This window comes from Rhinolophus hipposideros (assembly GCF_964194185.1).
Source record: "Rhinolophus hipposideros genome assembly, chromosome: 3".
Lineage (NCBI taxonomy): Eukaryota > Metazoa > Chordata > Mammalia > Chiroptera > Rhinolophidae > Rhinolophus > Rhinolophus hipposideros.
Window position 1 is genome coordinate 48,109,184 of NC_138049.1, and position 19,348 is coordinate 48,128,531.

The 19,348-nt window shown below is 39.8% G+C and overlaps 1 protein-coding gene across 2 annotated transcripts in view; it reads right to left on the bottom strand.

Annotated features, from left to right (window-relative positions):
* Positions 1–19,348, bottom strand: part of SOBP (sine oculis binding protein homolog) — a 161,832-nt gene that overhangs the window by 113,202 nt on the left and 29,282 nt on the right. For both annotated transcript variants that reach the window (XM_081033263.1, XM_081033262.1), the window contains exon 4: positions 4,363–4,514. In XM_081033263.1, coding sequence (XP_080889389.1) covers positions 4,363–4,514 — 152 coding nt within the window. The remainder of the gene's footprint in view (positions 1–4,362; positions 4,515–19,348) is intronic.

A 19,348-nucleotide genomic window follows, 5' to 3' on the forward strand; every position in this document is an offset into this window, starting at 1 on the left:
GTTAGATCTTAAAGACATCATCTGCAAATGTTGTTTTTCTATATAACCTTTTTATTTGTAATTCATCCCTATCCTCATCTCTTACCTGCATAGGTTTCTTCCCACTATGGTCTGTCGGGGAACAGCAACATTATGATATTAAAGAAATATTCCTATCTATTCTTGTCTCAAATTATGGAAAACTAGAACAAGGAAGCAAAACTTCGGTGCTCTTAGGAATTTGTGTCTATTACTAAAGCATCAATGCTACTAATCCATAAAGAACACTATGAATTTGAGATCTGAACAAGGAAAGAAAACAACCGTCTTTACATTGCCTGTGCTGGCCATTTGTATTGAGTTTTCATTTCCTGCTTGATTTTCAGACATTAGTTTAGACAATAGGATATTTCCCATACAGAAATAAAAAGATCAAACACAGGATATTTGGGAATGACCACTATTTGTGGTCTTGTTTGTTACTCTAGCTTTTGAAGAGGTAATGGTTACAAGGCATTATTGCCTTAGGAAAAACTATTTTTCAGTGTGTGTGACTGTGCAAAGCAAAACTGGTATTTGTTAGACTAAACACTTCAGCATCTCTTGCAAAACCATTAAGGAGTCTCTGAAACTTTCCAGCTCCTAGGTGAATCACTAGGCTAGAAATGTCCTTAAGTTCTCTGCTTGTGGCCTCAAAAAGGGGCTGGGAAAAGAGTGAGCTATTAGTTCCCTGACAAGTCTCTACTGCATCTAGTAATGACATTGACATCCCATTGTTCAGCCAATGCCCATAGACTACAAAGGTATTTTTCTTACCCACTGTTTCAAAAACTTTTGAGCCAGCAATTGAGCCTGTTGGGGATAAGGATTCCACAGAATATAATTATGAATTAACACTATTCACTTCTTAGAGCCAACATCCTGAAATGTGTAAGGTAGTGGTTAGGGTCATTAAATGAACACAGCTGTGATTCATAGTCCTCTACTAGCAGAAGCATTTTGAAGAAAGCCTACATACGCGTAGCAATCCAAACAATTCTTCCAATAAAATCTTAAATTTGGTTTAAAAATATAACTTACATGCTATAAAGTGTTAACTTGGCTTCAGTCCATCCCACCTTACTTCACAGTGCCAGAGTTTGTGAGAGACGGATGTGACATTCTTAATCTACTCCAAATGAACCCAAAGAAAAAGAAGGTTCCAGAAGAAAATGAAATTTAAAGAGCCAATGTGTAGTGGGCCTTCATTTTGAGAATTGGGCTATTTTTGTCCTTGTTTTTAGCAGAAAATCAGTTCCTGCTTTTATACCCAAGCATTTGTGAAGAGGATAGCAGGGGAACCACAGGCACAGCTGTCCAATTACCATTCACAAATGCAGGTGTTGCTCAGACACAGCACAGAGGTCAGCTGAATACTGCTTCTAATTAACTACCTTTTTTACGAGGATTTTTCTTTGTGAAGTTATGCTTGCAATTTGGGTTCAACTTAGAGACCATTTTTAGATCCCAGCATGCTATCTACCAAGAAGCAGTGAGGCTGTCATTATAAAGCATAATTTACAGCATAGTAATCTTACATGTTTTTTTTTTAAATCTACATTATACCTAAGGCAAAATTCTGTTCTGCACGCACATTATTTACTCTGTTTTCTATGTGCTTCTCAGTATTTAAAAGTGTAGAGTTCAGACAGAAAAATCTCTTATGTAGAAATAGGAAGAATTTTGCCCTTTTTTCTAAGATTAAGAAAGTCCACAATTTTAATAATGAGGACTAAAGACTTTGTTAAATGATACAAGAAGAGATGTAGCTATCTGCTATTGTCTTCAGTGGGGAACACCCTGGGGCTGATTACAGCAGTTCTTAGAAATGGCAGGATGGAGACTGCTATCGAATAGAATCCATTAGGAAACCCAAGCCCTAAATGAAATGACCACAAAATCCTATCAGTTCACAGAAATGCAGCAGCTGTACATGTTTATTGTAATACAATAGGATATTGTTACAGAGATAACACTCTTAAATTTTTTTTTTTTAACGAATCCAGCCAGCAATGTGACCAGTTTATTTCTCTATTTGAAAAATGAGAACGATAGTGTGGCAGTGCTTTGGAATACATAAATAAGCACGAAGATTGCAGAGAAGACAGGTATTGTATGTACACTAATGGGCTGCTGGGATCAGCCGTCAAACTTCAAGCCACTGTGACTCCCAGGTTTGGCAGGATGTTCAAAGACCTACCCCAATAACTCCTTCCTCGCAGGAAGTGAAAGGTAATGGTCCTCCTCCCCTTGCTGATTTTACCTACTCTAGGTATTCCAAATGATAATTCTTATCTTGACTCCCCCTTATCCATTTTTCAAAACTGTACGCTATGAAAGTTTAAGCTCGGTTTGACCTTAAAAAATTTATAATGATGTGATATTACATATTATTTATAATGATGTAAAATACGGTATTGTTATATATGGTATTTTACAGAGAGATACAGACACAAATTTTATGTATATTTTCAGAGGGTGCCAAAAAAATGTACACAAGTGGACACTTTGGTCAGCGTTGCCCAAGCAGTAGTTGACCATAATCAGAAGTGTCTGGACGTTGATGGGAACCACTTTGAGCACCTCTTGTAATTGCAGCAAAGTGACTTGTATTCATCTCTTGTTATAGGTATATACTGAGTATTACAATTTTAATACAGTTTTCCTTTCTTAAAATGTGTATCCATTTTTTTGGTACCCTCTGTATATTATTCTGGGCTGTTTTTCCAATTGAATCAGGTACCTTTCTTCAAAAGCTTCCTAAAGTAAAACCACATGGCAAAGTATAACATGTATCACCAGGATGTGACAAATTCATCTTGCTCCATCTTTTTCACTACAGGCAGCCCATCAAGATCCAGATCCATCATGCTTCAGAATCATAGAAAGACAAAAAAAACCCTGTTCTCTATCCATCATCTAGGATGGAATGCAAAGTATTTTGTTGTGGTAAGTAGGGCTTTGAAGACAAAACCACTGGGTCCACTCTGGTAATTGTTACCTCAGTGTTCATAGTTCAAAAGGGGAGCCCCAGGGTCTCAGAGATCATTTGAATCCCCCTATATTTAAACAAAACGTGTTTCCCATACATTGCTCTAACCACCCTTCTCTGCAGCCTCACTGGCCCCTCCCCAAGGAAAGGGAAATGGACTGGTGACTGTCCCAAAAGAATTCCAAACAGTTTCCTTACTTCCCTCCCTGTTCAGTGAAAATTATGAGCCTAATTCTTAGAGACTGCTACTAAAATTCCACCCCACTGAATCCTGCAGCCTAATTCTTTCAGCATTATGTTTTTTGGCAGAATGATGTGACCCAAATTTGCAGAAGATAATTTGCTGCAACAGTGCGTCTTACAATGCAATGAGTCCAAGATTAGCATTTCAGGATTGCAAATATCAGACTTAAAAATAATAATAATTGTTTGCTTCAAGAAAGGACAGATTTTGATTTGCATGGTGGAAATGAAATCGCTCAGCAAAGTGTGGACAGTTTTAAGAATTAAGAAAGCTTTACAGATCAATGGAAAATAATCAAGGACTAGCAATTTACTTCAGTAATTGGCGGCAAAATACTGTAAAGGTTCTTTAAAAATTAAGAAATTCGCTTTGTGTGTGTGTGTTTGTGTGTGTGTGTGTGTGTGTGATTGTAAAACCATTATGCATTCCATTTCCCATCAATGGTGGCTCATACTATTCTAAAAGGACATTTTCAGATTTGAGATGTCTTAAAACAAACAAAAAAAATGTGTAACTATGGCTGTTCCTGTGTTCACCCACCATGCTTCTCATAAACGCTTGGCTATGTGAGCAATGCTGATTCATGCATGCATCCTTTTACTTTTTCTCAAAACCAGTCGACTTAAATATAAGGTGTCAAGAGAGACTTGACATGTTTCTTGATCAGAATTTGTGGACTAGATTTTGGAAAGAGCCAGAGCAATATTCCCATGGGGAACAACCTGAGTGGACTAAAGCTTTCTGGCCATGTGTCTGTGGCTAGTTTCTCAGCCTTAATAAGAAATCTCTACCACTTTCAAGACTCTAGTCTACGCACTCTACTGCTGGAGAGTCACTGTCACTTAAAATACCAGCTGCGATCACCGTGTCCTCATCAGATTCATTCACCCTCTCAGAATTCAAACACCAAGACAGGAGAAACTGAAGAACAGGTTATACATTGGAAGGGGATTCCTTATTCCAAAAGGTTAAGTATGACAGAAAGAGAACAGGCAAAACAAAGATTACAAGTAAAAGGTGCGCAGTGTTTTCAGCTAGAAGCTAAGAGGCACGTGCGCACGTGGTCTGGTGAGGCCTGCGTGGGCCGCCTCTCTCTACGTGCTCTTACCTTATTTCTCTTGAAGTAGGCTCGTCGGCAGGCCGCAAAGCACTTCTCGCTGCAGAAGCTTTTCACCTCACTTCCCATACTCAGGGAATAGCGCTTGATTCCCACTTTCTGGCACCAGGCACACATTATTTGTACATTTGACACATCATCTTCTATAACAAAAGTATAAGAAAAATGTTCATATCAGAAGCAAACATCCCTTCAAACTTAGACACACCCTGAACCTGAAAGGGCTACTTGAGGTCTGAGTTTCATTTCCACACCTCTCTGCTTTCTGACTTAGTTGGATAGCCAGCTCTTGTGGGAAGACTCAGTGCTTTTCTCTTTTTCTCTTTTTCTTCTTTTTTTTGGGGGGGTGGGGGACGGGCGGGGCAGGGTGGCTCTTAAGTGTCCGAAAGACATCATTTACTTAAAAACCAGAGCATGACTGTAGAGCCATAAGAAATCTAGGCCTTCTTTGCCTGATAACAATGCGTATTCTGTGGGGTTAAACCAGGCTCTTGTGAAAGGATCCGTTTCTTCACAGGTACTGCTGAAAGCCTACAAGGTCCGAATTGAGTGGGACCCCCACACCCTCATGTGATGCCCTAACGTGAACCTCGACAGTCAGGAACCAGGATCAACCTTGGCACGTTCCCTATGACTGCTCTATGATATGGGGTGTTGTTTACTCTTGCAATATAATGATTCTCAAGTGATATGGTTAGTCAAAACAGGAAAGATGTGAGTGGCCAGATTCTGCCAACAGAAAGTCACTAGCCTGGCTCCCTCCCTAGTCTCCTATGATGCGGCCTTCCCACACAGGTGTTCCCAGGCAGGTGCAGGCCTGATTTAAATTCTCTTCCATGTGATGTGCTTCATGGTCCCTAGACAGAGGAACAGTAACGGGATGTCAGCCATGAGACCTGAGGTCACACGGCCGCCCAGGTCATTCTTAGCCAGCCTGGTGGTCCTCGTAGCTCCTATGAGAACCTGTCAACCATGTCATGGGGTGCCCAGAATGATGTTAGGTGGCATACAAATACTTTCAATATTTAAAATACTATATTTCTTTTCCTTTGCATGAGAATAAAACATATTTAAGTAGTCTAAGATCATGATATCACAAATATTACTGCTTAAAACAAAGGCTTTTCAAGTGAGTCAGTTAATAAAACGTAATAGTAAATCATAGTGCACGTGATAATAAGTTATGACAAAAAAGTGATGGTAATATTCAAATGACTGAAGTCTGGGAAACACTGGCAGGGGACTAGAATGAGACTTTAAGTAGAAGTTTAGGAAATATTTCCATGCTGCTTCCTAGCAGTTTTTGCTACATCTTCCCAGTTGACAATATGTGTGTGTGTGTGTGTGTGTGTGTGTGTGTGTGTGTGTGTGGCGTGCGAGTGATTGCTACTATTAGCCACACGTCTTTGTCCTTTATGGATTTTTTTTTTTTTTTTTTTTTTTTTGGTACTAACCTAGACCCCTGCTCCAGACATGAATGGTAATCACAAAATCCCCAACAAGCTCTGGTATAGTGTTGTCTGATTTCTGAATAAAATCCCCCAAGACTAATTGCTAAGCAAGGACTGGTCCATGAGCTGTTGACATATTCATGGTTCATAGAGTTTGTCATGCAATCATTCCATTTCCAGGGAAAAGATTCGTTTTGAGGTAGTGTGGTCATCGGCCTACAAAATTAGGAGCAAACTAATTTGTAGTGTAGTGATAACGCTTCTTTTCCCCCTGCTATCAGTACTCAGAACTATGTGCAGCATTGTATTTGCCTTAATGGAATAAACGTTGTCATTTTAACGACCATTTTATTTCACAATTGCATATTATGATTTACTATTAATTATAATAAATGAGACTGTAAAAATGACCTTTGATATTAATCAAACATTTTTGATAACTTTCTTTAAATGGAGTCAACATGAATTCAAATGTCATACAATTACTGTATTTAATAATTTCTTCTATTCAAATATTATTTGTATTTTATATATGATTTCTAATATGGCATCTGTCTACATATAGACATTTTACATGCTATGAAGAATTCACAAAATTATAATTTACCTTAGAGTATGGAGTTTTTACATTAGATTAGAAATCGTATATTTTTAAAAATAACCATCTGTTATTACTAAACTATCACTAGTAGTTTTGTTTTTCCCAATAGATTAGCTGCTTTCAAATCTTAAATTCCTGAAAAAGAAGGTGATACAGCAGAACTCTCACAAATGATCCACTGGCAATAAGCTTGATTCTGGTGAAATCTGTAAGGAAAAAACATTTTTATGGGGGAAAATATTTGGCCTCAGAGTTCAAGGAGGAGACCCCACTTCCCAAGGAAGAACTTTAGGACATACATTAGGTTCCCCTCGTTGTTTCTTCCTTTATGTGGTCTGTTTGAGGAAACAAATCATAAGATTTTTAGTCCTAGATCTTTAACTATAATGGACTAAAACTGAGATAACAAAGTAAGAAAGTAAAGCTGTAACAGAGGCAGGCGCTCAGCCTGTGCTCTGGCCTGGACTGGAGGAATGATGTTTAGGACAGGTTTTTCTCATGCTTCACTCCATCATCACCAAACAGACCCACTTGTCACATTTTTAAGGGAAGGCAAGGATACTTTCTGACAACAGACCTAACAAATAAACAAAAAGTAGAATTTTAAAGCAGATTATTTTTATAAATCATTTGCACTACAAAGTAACAACATGGAAAGATGAAACAAAAGAAATTGTGCCCTTTTGTTTTTTAATCTGGCAATTGGAAAATGTTTAGAATAGTGGTCAGCATCTGTCTTGTTAAATACTTCAGTATTCCCATCCGTTTTTCATAAAATTCTGTTTCATAAAGGTGAACACTTTGGAAAACTTCCATCAAGATTTCTCTTTTTGTGTCATCAAACTATTATCAATGACTAATGCTCCAAATAATAGTCTGGTAAGTGGATTATTCCAAAATTTCAAGAAAACATTTTCAGATATCTCAGGTATGCTAGTCTTATAAAAGTAATTTTTATTAGCATTATATTTAAGAAATCAATAAAAAAATGTGATTATCTAAATTAATTCTGTGAGCTGAGACACAGCTCAAAATCCTGCCACCAAACATGAGATGGTGCCCCATCTTAAATAGGATGACTGCACCCCTGGAAAAGTAAGATTTTCTTAAGTACTTAAAGCTAAAGGAATTGGTTCATTTCAACAACCGCACCTTTTTTTTTTTTTTCCTGAAACCCAGGAATTATGTGCATGCTTTATTTACATTGGCACAATAGAAGACCCAGCACTTTAGCTGTTCTAACTTGGTCTGCTTCAAAATACTTTTATTTAAAAAAAATACTTCTTCAAACTAGGAAAAACCTGATTTCCTATCTTATATTTTAGGGTAAAGGTCTGTGCCATGACAGACTTGAGATTACCTCAGAGAAGATTCACTAACATATTACTTCCTTACAGCCATTAGCCTATGTATTTTTCATAACGAACAATGCAACAACAAATGCAAAATATTTACAGCACTAAATCACATTCCCAAAGTGAGTAGGTTGTATAACATGATAAGATTTTCATATGATAATATCATGTAAATATGCATCAGTCAAAATATGCATGTTTCAATTAATCATGAAGCTTGCAGCCACCTCTTCAGGATTTAATTAAGCAAAATGTTTAGGGCATTTTGTTTCTAATCAAATGTTCAAAGAACTATAGAACATTATTCTACTTTACATCCCAAAAGGAGAAGTTCAGATTAATTACTCTAAGATGAGATCAAAATTGTATGTATTTTTCATAGTGCCGAGATGTAAGAGATCAAGCCTTTCTGGAATGCCTTGCTGACGTTGTTTGAGAAATTGCCTTATCTAGTGTCTTTTAAAAATAAGGATGGCCACTGGTCAGTACCATTCTAGAGGCATTTGAATAGGCTATGAACATGCATACTAGCTCATCTGACCATAGCCCAAAGGAAATCAGAAGGGCCTAATGGCCCCCAAATGATTCATCTGTAGATTTACCACCCTTTTGTAACTTTCATGGGAGTCCAAGACTGAAGAAAAAAATCTGAAAGTATTTGCTAGTGATGTTTGTCTCCTCCAGTAATTCCTAGAATGCACACGTCCAAATAATCATTTCAAGACTTGAATTATGAGACAAGTTGCAAGAAAGTCTGAAGTGACTCCTGTATGTTCTCCATACCATGAAATGAAAGTGTGGCACAAGTAAGTACTCTGTCAATCTAGTTGTTGGAGCAACAGAATGAAGACGTGGCCTGGAAGGCAGGCAAGAAGCTAAGGTTAAAGATTGCTTTCTTTTCAGCCCTTCTTGGAAAAATTCAACTTTAAAAACTCTAAGGCGGTCCATTTAAAAGTCTCAACAGAGTCCTAGAGAACCTTCTGTACAATTTCCTGTGTTCTCGAAGTGAACATTCAAGGACACCTAAAGAAACTTTGAACCACTGAGCCAAAAGGAAAATAATCATAGCTAGCCATTATTCAGTATTAGGTGCCAGGCACAGTGCAATATTAAGTCCATCATGAATCTTAACCACAACCACCACTCCCAGGCAGGTGCTAACATTATCCCCATTGTGCAGATGGGGAAAATGCGGTTTAGAGGTTACGTATTTGCTCCAAATAACACAGCCCGTACATACTAAAGCCTGGATGACTCCAGAGCTTGACCGCTACACCTTAGAAACCATATCCTTTCTAAGTCTGTGAGATTACCACCCACACAGATTTCCCTGTACAGAAAGGACTAAACGCTGTCACAGATTGTGCTACTTACACAGGACACTGCTCTGTGACACACTAATAGACAAAAAAAATTGAATCAAAAAGGTCAAAATGTCTTTGAGAAGACAGCTGAAGTTTTACTCAATCAATATTTGTCAACTGATTAAAAAAAAAATAAGTTGCAGTGCAAGCCTTTACTTCTTTACGATTATGGAACTTGGATTTGCTGCAAACATTCTGTCTGAACTTTCACCAGTAAGTTCCACGTAAACATTAAATGATGTGAAAGAATCAATAATACCTGGATCTCAGAACGTAGTCATTCTACCCACAGGCAAGCAATACTTTTCCCAGCTTTCTCTTTTGTAAGAAGGGGGATCACAGCAGGCTATGGATAAGATTGACTTTCTACGTGGGTAAAGTGGGGAACCACTTCCAACTGGAATCTCAAAGATGCCAATAAGAATATCCTAGCTTCAAAAATTTTCCTTCAACTGCTCACTAAAATTAAATTCTACCATTAGAGAGCAATTTCTTTGACAAAAATATTTCTTACATGCCATTAAAACACAAATTCCCTGAAAGCAAGAAGGCTCAATACATACTTGTCAATAATGATTCATGCTTTAAAATGAGTGATTCCTTCTGAAGAACAAGTTCTCACAGAGAGAGGGGTGAAGGGCTGAGGACAGGGTTTCAATGAAAAAGATGGAGGGGAGAGATGGGAGGTGCTAAGGCACAAGATGCCGCATTACTTTGCCAATGTCTAGCCCTGGGCATAGATGTAGAGCAAGCTGAGGGCAGCTAAGCAAAGGCAGAGTAAACAGAAAAAAATACTATCTGATCACACTTTGGCACAATGGCAAATATTTTCAGAGAGCTTTTTGGATATGAATATAAAATACAGTAGAAGTTGAAGGAGGTGGGAGGAATAGCATATAGCTAGAATTACTAGAAAAGACTTACTACAGTCTCAAGGGGGTGACTTCTTTTTAAGGCAAGTGATGCAACAGATATATACTAACTACTTTGCAAACCTAAGTCGCTATTACTTGAAAGACAGTATTTTAGAGTACAGAGACAGAGAGAGAACGTTGGCGAAAGTATTAGCACTGCCCCTGCTGGTTGTGTGATGTGGGCACGTCACTCAAGGAATAGTAATGCCCTCCCTAAGTACAGCTGTGGTGAGGATCAAACGAGAGAATGTGGGAACATTCTACACGTAAATGAGCCTTCCTCAGAATTACTGGCAATTAGAGCCCTAAGAAAAAGGTAGGTATCAGCTGTATGCAGTCTGGATGACCAGGCACCAGACTCTTCAACCTTATTCTCTCCCATGGATGACATCCGTAGAACCACTCTCTTTGACTACAAAGAACAACCCAGTAATTGGTTCAATTTCACTAACGCAGACTATGTAAGAATAAAGCCATTTGATTTAATAAAAGCTTCACTTACAGTTATTCTTTCTAAAAATTACTTAATTTGAATTGCCAAATATATCACGGTACTGCCAGATATTCTCAAATGTATAGACGGAAATTCTTTGTAATTATTACATCAAATAGCCACACATGAGTGGATCTTTCTAAGTGCCTAAAGAAGTTTGCTCTTTTAAAAAGTATCATAATAACAACTGAAAATGTCTGCCACCTTGGTAACTTAACTATCAAAAAATTGCCAAATAACAGAGTCTGAAGTAATACAATTTTATTGCCCTTATTTCTCACTAAAAGGATAGATGCAATTAAATGATAGATTCATACAACTATGATTCTTTGTAGTACTTAAAATTATCCCTAGTATTTTTTGGAAATAGAATTATTTGAAGTGATTTCATAAATTAGTCTACACCCCTCTAAATAGAATAGTACTTAATCCCAAAATAAAATCTAAACATAAACTAAAATCTGGTTCCAGTAAGTAAAAGTAAGAACACATATTACACACAATGACAGAAGGTGATAAAATTTAAAATTAATTTTTCAATTTTCTAATGGAACTTTTCTAACCAATTTTTAATTATTTATATATTTATGTATAAAACTTACATATATATCTATATATCTATATTTATAGCTATATATCTATATCTATGTATAGACAAACCTATAGATAGATATAGGTATATACAAGATGTGACTGCAGAATGAATTAAACATTTACATGAAGGTCCCTGCACTAAGTAACTTGTCAAGAATGCTAAGTTGAATAGGACATGGCCCTGCTCCCAGGAAGACAGAAAAGTCTGTGACTCATTACATGACAGGTAGAATGTGGTAAGAGAGAGGTTCAGAAACCTGCCAGAGCCCAAAGAGCATAGCATTTGAGTTGGGTCTTAAAAGATTTGGAGGGGGAGAAAGTTCAAATGAAGGAGGGAAAGGACAGAAAGAACAGTAGGAGCCAGTGAGTGATTGGCAGGTAGGTTCACAGATGGGGATGACTCCTGAAGCCTCCCAGCTGACCAAGAGTGAAAAGCAGAAGATTAGACTGGGGCGGGGTCTGCTGAACAAGGAGTGCCTTGAATGTCATTCTGCTTGGGGCAGGGGGGCTCATCTTCCTTCCACAGGTAATAAGGAGCTCCCAAATATTTCTCGTAGGACATAACAGGAGTAGAGATGTGCTGAGAAATGTGACTCCAGTAGGGTGAATGATAAGGTGGAAAGGCTGGAATCTTGTTCCACATCTAGAAGCCTTAGTAAGCAACACGAGAGCGGGCTCCATGTCTCATTCACCTATGTGTGTTCAGTGCCTAACACATAGCAGTGCTTACACTATGTTGGATGAATAAATGGATGGATGGGTGGGTGGGTGGGTGGGTGGATGGATGGATGGGTGGGTGGGTGGGTGGGTGGATGGATGGATGGATGGATGGATGGATGGATGGATGGATGGATGGATGGATGGGTGGATGGATGGATGGATGGGAGGGTGGGTGGATGGATGGATAGATGGATGGAGGGATGGATGGAAGATGGATGGAGAGGAAAGGAGGTGAAGTCCCAAACCTATAGAGTAACAGTAGAAATGAAAAGATGGCTAAATAAAAGAAGAGATGCCATAAAGTCACAAAGTATTAATGCTGTCTTGAACAGCACACTTGGAGAAGTGTGGATTAGAAGACTTGGATTCTTTAATAAGATACTATTAAGCTCATGTGCCTACAGTTCTTCAATATTAACTTGAATATCTCCCCACAATTTCACTGATTAGCCAGCTAAGAGAATCTTCTTGCAAGCCTCTCTGACAACCTCACCTCCACTTCTTAATACTCACTGTAGACAGTCTGTCTTTCCTATATACTTACCCTAATTAACTGGAATAAGAAGCATGTAATACTTGAGAGTAAGGAAAACCCAGAGTCCTCAGTGCAGCATTTCCCAAAGCACAAGCCACAGAGCACTAATTCCAAGAGATTAGGGACCTAAGTGGGGGTCATCATGAAAAAGTCAAATATGGATGGAAAACACTGCTAAACAAAGTGAAATAACAGGCTCTTTCCTGCAAGACTTTTTCGTATGTATAATGTATGATTAGGGATCTTCAAGAGGGAGATAGAGTGTACTGTATTTCACAAATTTGACCATGGACACATCGTCAAAGAGAATCCCCATGACTAGCCTTCTGCGGAAGCCTCCCTGGGACGTGCTGCTCCACTGCCCTACATTAGCACTGAAGCATGAGCACTTCCATGTGGGTCATTAATTATCAGGAAGGTTTTTCCTCTTTTGCCCAGAATTGGATCTTTCATTGCCAGGAGCCTCCTTTGTCTGCACTGGGCAGGAAGAGAGGGCGTGCAGCCATGTGGCCAGGGCTGGGTATACTGGCCAATGCCTACCAGTCCTCAATGAACATCACCAGACTGAACTAAGATGCCCAGGGTCCATAACGTCCTGTGGTATCAGCTACCTGCATCAAATACAGAGAAGGCAACACTTTTCCCATCCGACAGAGAAAATGGCAGAACTCCATAAGTCAATGGGAGAGCAATACTGCTCTAAGCAGATTGACTAATTCATGTTCACTGAGTGGTTTCCATGGACAAGGAGCGCAAGTAAAATATTGTCCCCCATCCCTGAGCCACGGATCTGACCCTCTGACCAATCTAAGAAGCCCTGGGACAATGATGCTACAATCCTGGCTTTGCTCTCCACTGTCCTCCTCTCCCTCTCTCTCTTACATGGCTGGAGACCACTCACTGAGCCCAGCATCTAGCTGACAAATGCATGCGATTAGGGGCAAGGTCAAAGATTTGCACCAGCAAATCCATCACTGCTGGAAAAGCAATTCCAAGCCCCTGCCCTGCATAGAACGGCATCATCTCCAAAGAAATACAACAGCAGCATAATAGGACTAAGCGTCAAGCTGCTTTATACAAGACGTCAGAGCAAGGCAAGTATTTCCATCACCTGCTACTTACCTGAAGGGCTCCTTTCCCCTTTTGAAATCTGGCCGTCCCATTAATTACACTTACTGGGCCCCACGTTGATTGACAAATCTCCCCAGAAGGGAAACCTTAATTACAGACAAAGGAGTCATATATTTACCCAACTTTGTGTCAGACACTGTACTAGGAGCTAGGCATACACTACAAACAAGACAGACACGATCCTTGTCCTTGAGGAGCTATCCATGGCTGTCTCCCACTGTGAAATGCCAACATGCAGCAGAAAAGGACTACGGAAAAGCTAGGCCTGCTCCCAGGGCTATGTCACCACCGGGAGGGTCCCAGGAGCCAGGTGTTGGTGGTGACCACAGAGAGGGCTGTAAGCAGCCCCATTGAAGGGAAGTGTAAGCTGCCCCGTCGTGACTGACCAATAGGCACAGTCCCACATCTCAGCATCCCAGCTGGTCCTGCCAAGTAGCGTGACCATGCTGAGGCTATCACTGCAAGGGGGGCGAATTGACAGGCCAGAAACTGGTCACAGGGACACCTGGGCGGGTTAAAGCATTCACATAAAATGCTTGCTTTCCTCTTCCTCAGGCCCTCTTTTCTCCATGCTCTGAACTACAAGTTCAGTAGACTGAAGAGTGAGAACTGCCCTTCATTCAATTTGTTAAAAGAACCAAGGTGAATCTGCTGAAACAGTGTCAACAAAATAATTTACTTCCCTCCTCATCCTTCCCATCCTGAAATATTTATTTAGATTTCCTGAATGAGAGTAATTAATAGTTGAGGGACTCTCTAAAAGGGCCCCATGCCAATCGCTACTCAGGAATGTGATAAGACATAATATGCCAACACAGCCTGGCTAGGGGAAAAGGGAAGCCCATGAGTGGGAAATCTGTCGGAGTCCTCCTCTTCTACCTACACATTCCCCTAGCCCATATCAATTTTGTATTGCTGTGACTCGTTACCATCCAATAGATGATTTTCAAATCAACACAGTTATCTCTCATATTATTTCCAACGGCCTCCCACACTTCTTAACTCATCACGTCCAAAGCTGCACACACACACACCCTTCCCTATAACCTGCCCCTTCACTGTTTCCCATCTCAGTTCCTCGTCCTACCATCCGTGCAGTTAGTTGCCTGCTGGAAGAAATCTGCCATCTTTCCTTCCTCTTCCCTCCTTCTTCCCTCCCACATTTTGATCAATCACCAGGTCCTCCTAAATATTTTCATAACATACCCATTCCTTCCTTCATTCATTCAATAAATATTTATCAGGTCTACTTATGTAGCAGGCACTGTTCTAGGCACCCCATCTTCATGGAGTCTACTGCTGTCCACTCCAGTTCAGCCACCACCGCTTGCCTACTCACTCACTCCTGTCCAGTTCATTCCCTCCACTCTGAATGTGGGGGAGTCTGCTGAAACAGAAATCTCATCACTGCTCTCACCTACTCAAAACCCCTCCGTGGCATCTAGTCTACTGCCCTCAAAAAGAAGTTGGAACCCCTAGGCATGGCCTCCATGGCTCCCACAACCAGGACAGCCTCTCAGCTTCTTTTACTTTCCTCGAGCCTCTCTCTGCCCGAGCCTTTCCATGTACTGCTTTCTCACCCACAACCTCAAAATCCTTGACCAATTCAGTCTTACTGCTCTTTTATCTTAAACCTCACCCTAGGGAGGCTTTTCTGGACCCCAATCTTTGTCAGAGCCTGTAGCACTCTGGACTTGATCATCTTCAGACTTGAGATTTCTTTTTACTGTGTGTCTGCTCCACCACACTGTGAGCCAGTTAGGACAGGGACCAAGCCTGTCTTACAATATGTTCACTTTGGTACATTTGGTACATTAGGGACTCAGCGTCAGGAGCAAAAGCAGAATCTTTCCTAGGTGCACCCTGATTGGCTGGATGCCCAGTGGGGAGTCGGGGGGAGCAGGGGAGCAGGAGGAGCCAAGGGCATCGTCTTTAGTAAATCACTTAGAACAAAGTTGCCTTAGAGGGGAAACACCAGTGAAAAGCCCCAGAACAGGACGTAAGTGTTATTTCCACTCTCCTTGGCCAAGTCCATGAACTAAGTCTTCGCAGTTTAATAGGAACTTTGAGAAGTCAGCATTGGGAATGTCCCTAGAATAACAAGTTACCAACTTCACCATCATTTCTCTCTCTTAACCAAACTTTATTTATACCTTCAAATAAGTAATAGCAAACAGTTCAGTTGAGTGTCAGTTAATTCCAGAAACACAGCTACCCACTACGAGCAAGGGAAAGCACAGCTGACATTTCCTCTTATTTCCTGTCAGCATCTTAGTTCCTTGGTGACTTGGGCCATGGTGTTCTGAAAGTATTATCTCAGTTATATCATACCCCCCAAAAGATTTTAGATAGTGCCAAGAGAAGTTCTGGATGTCTCAGGGATCACAGGGGTATGTCATTGAGAATTCATGTTTAGATGGTGTCCCCACCTTAGAAGTGAATTTGGGCCCTGATTCTGCCATTAATGCGGCTGGATGACCTTCAGGACGTCATTTAGCCTCTCCGGGCCTCATTTCCTTCATCTGTAAAAGAGGGCATCTCAGCTACATGATCTCTAATTAAAATTAGGCCCCTTCTAATTAAAATTCTAGGATTCTAAATCTCTCAAAATAACAAATCCATTTAAAGGAGTTCAGGCACAGGATATTCTTTTTCCTTTCTCTGTGTCTTTAACACCTTACTTAATTTTTTTCCTTTTTCTTCTTCTGTGTGGCCACCACTGTTGTCCCTTGCCCTTACCACAAGACACTTAGAAAATTCTTTGGCTAGTGGGACAATTTTAGAAGTGGACCTTTCTGAGCGCTCCAATGTTTGCACCACCAATCTGATCTGGTGCCCTCTTTTTACTCCTTTATTATAGTTATGCTTGACTTTAAAGGGAAAAAACATGAATGTTCATAAAATTCTAACTTTTATATTCTTTTCCATTAATTTATGATCTTTTGCTTTGGACTTCCACACATGGTATTTTAATCCTGAGTTTCACAGAAAACAGAATCTGAGACAAAGATTTGCCTGCAGGTGGTTTATTGGGCATGTGATTCCAGGAAGTAGAAGTGCGGGACAAGGGGAATGAACCTGACGAGGGGGAAAATCTAACAGAACAATGTGTTACTGAGCTGGCCACCACTAAGGGAACCGAGTGTTCAATCATAAAGAACATTTTTTACAGTTTGTGAAATACATTTTATAACTATTCACCCAGGGGACAATAAAAGGAAGTATTTATTCATCAACTCTCAGGTCCCATTGGTCTAGTGTGTTAATTTCCCCTTACTTCTGGTGTGCACATGTGTGAGGGAGTGTTGAAAGGATTTACATGATATCCATGCTGTCATATCAGAGGAGCCCCAGAGCCAGAAGCGAGAGACAGGCGTGAGGCAGGGCCCTTTCAGAATGCACATGCTTAAGCGATCAAAGCACAACAGCCGTCATTGGAGTACGAGGTGGGGCCAAGAGGGTCTAGAGTGGGGCACAAGGCGTGTTCATCCTACACACAGAACTGTCATCACTGTAGAGCCTCGTTTCTCAACCAGGGCGCTATCGACATTTTCAGCCCCATAATTCCTTGTTGTGGGGCTGTCCTGTGCATTATAGGATGTTTAGCAGCATCTCTGGCCTCTACTCACTATATGCCAATAGAGCCCCTCTCCAAGTTGTGACAACCAAAAATATCTGCAGATATTGCCAAATGTCTCCTGGGGGGACAAAGTTAACCCTTGATAAAAACCACTGGGATAGAATGTTGTGTATCCTATTTTTGTCACTCCCCAGCACCCTTTCACTTCTCTCAACTTTATACCCAGCAAAAGCAGCTCCCAAGTAGACCACTGTGAGGGATATTTATGCCTTATGCCCATAACTTTATTTATGGGCTTCACCATAACATATAATGCTTCATTTGAATAGATGACAATATCTTAATAAGGAAAGATAAGATTTGAAATTTGAGAAAGCTATGAACAGAGTAGACAAAGGATAAAAATGTTACAATTACATTCTAGGGCTTAGTTGCTTAAATCAGGAGAAGAAGGAGTTAAAATATTCTTTTTTTTTTTTGAGAGAAGGATCTTTTTCCCTGAATTATGCATATATGATACGCCCACAATTTCACATTCAACATCAAGGCCCACACTGCCACCTGAGGCCGTACAAGGAACCCTTAGGAGACCATGTTAACTATTATTGATGAACATTTGGATTCTTTCCAGTTTTTAGCTTTTGTAAATAAATGTTAATGAAAGGTCTATATGTCTTTGGTTCATATATATATATATATATATGTGTGTGTGTGTGTGTGTGTGTGTGTGTGTGTATATATATATATATTTGTACTGAGCACATATCTAGTATGGAATTATTGGATAATAGGGCATGTGTATGTTCAACATTAATAGACATTGGCAATCAGCTTTCAAGAGTGGTTATACTGATTTACACTCTCATCAGCAATGCAGGAGTTTCAGTTGCTCCATATCCTCCTCAACACTTGGTATTATCAGTTTTTTTCATTTCATTTGTGTACTGGTTATTTCATTATGATTTAAAATTTTATTTCCCTAATGACTGAGACTGAACAACTGTTAAAAGGCTTGCGGACCACTTGAATATTTTCTTTGATGAAGTGCCTGTTTATAGTTTTTGCTTATTTTACTATTGAGTTGTATTCTTCTTTTATTTATAGGGGTTCTTTATATATTGCAAATGAGTCTGTTGTGAGACACACAGTATGAATATCATCTCCCACTCAGTGACTTGCTTTTTCAATCTTTTTTGAGAGATGTCTTTTAATCAGCAGAAATTCTTAACTTTAACACAGTCTATTTAATCAACCTTTTTCTTAATGGTTAGTGCTTTTAGTGTATAGGTTTAGAAATACTGGGCTACCCAAGATCATAAATATATTCTCTTAGGCTTTCTTCCATAAGCTCTATTGTTTTACCTATCACATTTAGATCAACAGTCCATCTAGAACTGTTATTTGTGAATGGTGTGAAGTAAAGAATCCACATACATCCTTTTCCATAAGCACATTTATTGAAAAAGACTATTCTTTCCTCACTACATTGCCATCTTTGTTATTATGGACAATGTTTGTGCCCCTCCAAAATTCATTAGTTGAAGCCCTAACTCCCAATGTGACAGTATTTGGAGACGCGTCTTTTAGGGTTAATCAGGGTTAGCTAAGGTCATGAGGGTGCTGTTCTGATGGAACTAAGGCCCTTATAAGAAAAGACACCAGAGAACTTGTGCTTGCTCTCTACCATGTGGGGACTCAGGGAGAAGGGGGCCATCTGCAACTCACAGAGCAAGACCTTATCAAACACCAGCCCTGATGACCTTAATCTTGGCCTTCCATTCTTCAGAATTGTGAGAAAATAAATTTTGGTTATTTAAGCCACCTGGGCTATGGTATTTTGTAATGATAACCCAGGCTAATACATTTGTCATAAATCAAGTATCTCTTTAGCTTTGTTTCTGGAGTCCATTGCAATGATTTATATGTATATTCTTGTACCATTATCTCGTTCTTTTTTAATACAACAGAAATCATTTATTATTGCTCATGTTGTCTGTAGGTTAGATATTTGGGAGTGTTTTGAAGCAATTTTGGTTCAGGGTTTCTCATGAGGTTACTGCCAAATGTCTTTTGGGGCTGCAGTCATTTGAAGGCTGGGCTTAGGCTGGGGATACACTTCTAAGGTGGCTCAATAACAAGGATGGCAGGTTGGTGTTGGCTGTTGGTAGAAGGCCTCAGTTCTTGTCCACATAGTTCTCTTCACAGAACAGCTTGAGTTTCCTCATGCTCCCCGCAGAGT